General features: G+C 60.2%; 1 protein-coding gene across 1 annotated transcript in view; it reads right to left on the reverse strand.

The window, feature by feature from the left end:
- The window catches only part of DIRAS1 (DIRAS family, GTP-binding RAS-like 1), a 12,781-nt gene that overhangs the window by 1,117 nt on the left and 8,949 nt on the right, over window positions 1–2,715 (reverse strand). Inside the window, exon 4 of the mRNA XM_010828433.1 lies at window positions 12–92. Within this exon, the coding sequence (XP_010826735.1) occupies window positions 12–92 (81 nt within the window). The remainder of the gene's footprint in view (window positions 1–11; window positions 93–2,715) is intronic.

Below are 2,715 nucleotides of genomic sequence, written 5' to 3' on the forward strand. Positions count from 1 at the left end.
CCGAACACCACCACTCGGTAGTCGTTGCTCTGTTCAGGCATCTTCCACACGGGGGTGTGGGGCGGGGCCGGGAGAGCTCGCAGCTGCGGCTGCTAGAACCCCAGACCGACCCTGCACAGAGAGGAGTGTCAGATGCAAAAGGCCCACCCAGGTTGGGAGGGAGTGAGAGGGGTAGGCTTCTTGGAGGAGGCAGCATTTCTCCTGCCTCCCCGTTGATCTGGTTGACTTTGCCATTCAGAACTGCACCCTCTGCCTGTCTGCTTTCCCTCAATGAAATATGGGGCTTGAGCTCCTTTCGGGGTGTGGAAAGACTTGACTGGAAGGAGCGTGGAGATGCCGGCATGGGGTGCACACCCGCAGCTTCCTCCACCTGTGCGCTCCCCCAGCCCCCAGGAGGCACTGGCTTTTCCCTGGATCTGTGACTGGGGCAAGCTGCCTTGCCACCCTGAGTGTTTTCTCCTCTGCAAAACAGGTGAAGTGGTGCCTGTCTCCAGCCATCACAGGCTCTCTGCTCTCCCTCAAGCCCATGCGAGCTGCATGGTGGGGTATCTAAAATGCAGATGGCAGGGCCTCAGCCCTGGAAGCAGTGAATCCTTTGGTCCAGGGCCACAGTTCTGGGAACTTGCATTTTAAAGCTGCTCTCCTTCCCACATCCCCTAAGTGTGATCCTGGCGCGAGAGGTCCAAAATTTTGCAAATCATAAAGCCAGTTTTCCAGGTTGTAGATGAGAAAACTAAACTTAGCCTAGAGAAACCCCCACTTCCTAAACTCCAAACCCAGACTATAGTCTGGCCTGCCACCCAGGTCTGATGTGTCCGTAGGAATAGAACTCTCTGCGAGGGAGTCCTCTAATCCTCTGTCCCCACCTCTGTGCTCAGAGAGGTCCAGTGACCTCGGGAGGTCACACAGCACAGCAATTCCTAAAATGATGACCGTGGGGGAAGAACTGTGGCCTGGGGGCGAGAAGGCAGGAATCCTGTCTCCAGTATCTGCATCCTTATCTATAGAAACAGCAGCATCCCCTTCCCTGCCTCCTCTCAGCCATCTCTAACAGTCCCTCAGCATGGAGGGGTGTGTCCACAATGAGACAGAGAAGACATGGCAAGATATCCCCCCTGGCCGTGCTACTGCCCTCAGGTATGGGGGGGGGGGCAGGTAGTATGCAAGATCCAATGACGTGAACCTGGCAATGAAAACCCTAGTAAGTAAATTGATGTCCCCGAGCCTCAGTGTTGCCATCTGTGAAATGTGAGCAGTTGCAGCACCCATTCCATGGAGGTGCTGGGACAAAGAGTGTCAGACGCTGGAGAAAGCCCTTGGCCAGGTGCCTGGCACACAAGAGCCCTCAGTAAAGATGGACAGACATGATTCTCCATCTCAAGGACCCAGGATGTAAAGCACCTGGCTGGTGGCGGGTAGGGAAGTCACGTTCTCAGTGATCAAAAGTAACAGGTTTGTCGGAAAGACAGACAGTGAAGCTAACGGCTGACACAGGCCCCACAAATGACGTGCCAGGCAAACTTGTAGGAGCTTTAGCAGCTCTAACTCATGGGGGACCGTTAGGCATCTCGGTGACATGCATAGCATTGGGGGGCAGTGGCTGGTGAGGCTGGCAGCCTGCTCTGCAGTTACTGCCCTCTCCTGGGTGAGCACCCCGAGAAGTGGGCTCAGTACTTGGCAGCTGGGCACCGCCCAGACTGGCCGAGGGATCTGGGGTGGCTGGTAAACCATTGGCTCGGCTGGCCCAACCCAGCCCTTGCCTTGCACTGAGTGCAGACCCCCCAGAAGGTTTCTGGGCATGTCCACAGGGGTGTCCTCCAGGAGGGGTCCATGGGGGCCTGGGATCCCTGACTGGGAGGCCCATTCCATAACCCCCAAACCCACGCCAGGAGCCTCCCTGGGTGCCATTTGAATCCCGCCCTCACCTCCCCTGGGCTGGGGTGGGAGGAGGAGGGGGCCATGGGCACCGAGGCTCCATAGGGGGTGGCACAGGCTCAAGGTCACAGCAGAGAGGTGGCCGAGTAGAGCAGGGTTTGAACTGGCCCTAGTTGGCTGCAAGGCCTGGGGTCCTTCCCCTGTGCAAGGCAGCCCACCTTGAGACTCCCAGGCCAGACGAATCTGCCCAGTCCAGGGCCCTGGAGTCCAGCGAGGAAGGTTGGAGCGACCTTAGGTGCAAGAAAGCAGGCCCAGCTCAGGGGAGGGCCTGGGGGCAGGGGCTGGCTGCCCCAAGGGGGTCTGACTTAGTAGGGACTACCTGACCAATGAGGGGTTTGATGACAGAGGGCCTGCTCTAGAGGGGCCTGTGGGGGGAGGCCAGCCCAGGGGCTCCCCTTAGCCCAAGGAGGATCTAAGTGGTGGGGGAGGGGGTGTCCACCGGAGGAGGGGCTCCTGGATGAGGGGCTTGGCTTGGAGAGGGAGCAGAAGGGCTGAATGGGTGTGTGGTCGGAACAGACGGGCTCGGGGCCCACCTGACTCCTCCTGGAGAGGCCCTGACGGCGGGACCGAGGGGCTGCGGTGGGCCGGAGGGGCTGGCTTGGTCGAAGGGCGCCCGGTCAGTACCATGGGGGAGGGGTGATGCCAAAAGGGAGCTGTCCAAGGTGGGCGCGTGGAGGGAGGCCCAGCCAGGGCCCGGCCGGACTGGGGAGGGGGTTCCGGTGGAGGGCTCGGCGGGGAGGAGGGCCCAGCCCCGCGGCCGCGGAGGGTGGGGCTCAGACA

This window comes from Bison bison, unplaced genomic scaffold (genome assembly GCF_000754665.1).
Source record: "Bison bison bison isolate TAMUID 2011002044 unplaced genomic scaffold, Bison_UMD1.0 scf7180017864492, whole genome shotgun sequence".
Classification (NCBI taxonomy): Eukaryota; Metazoa; Chordata; class Mammalia; order Artiodactyla; family Bovidae; genus Bison; species Bison bison.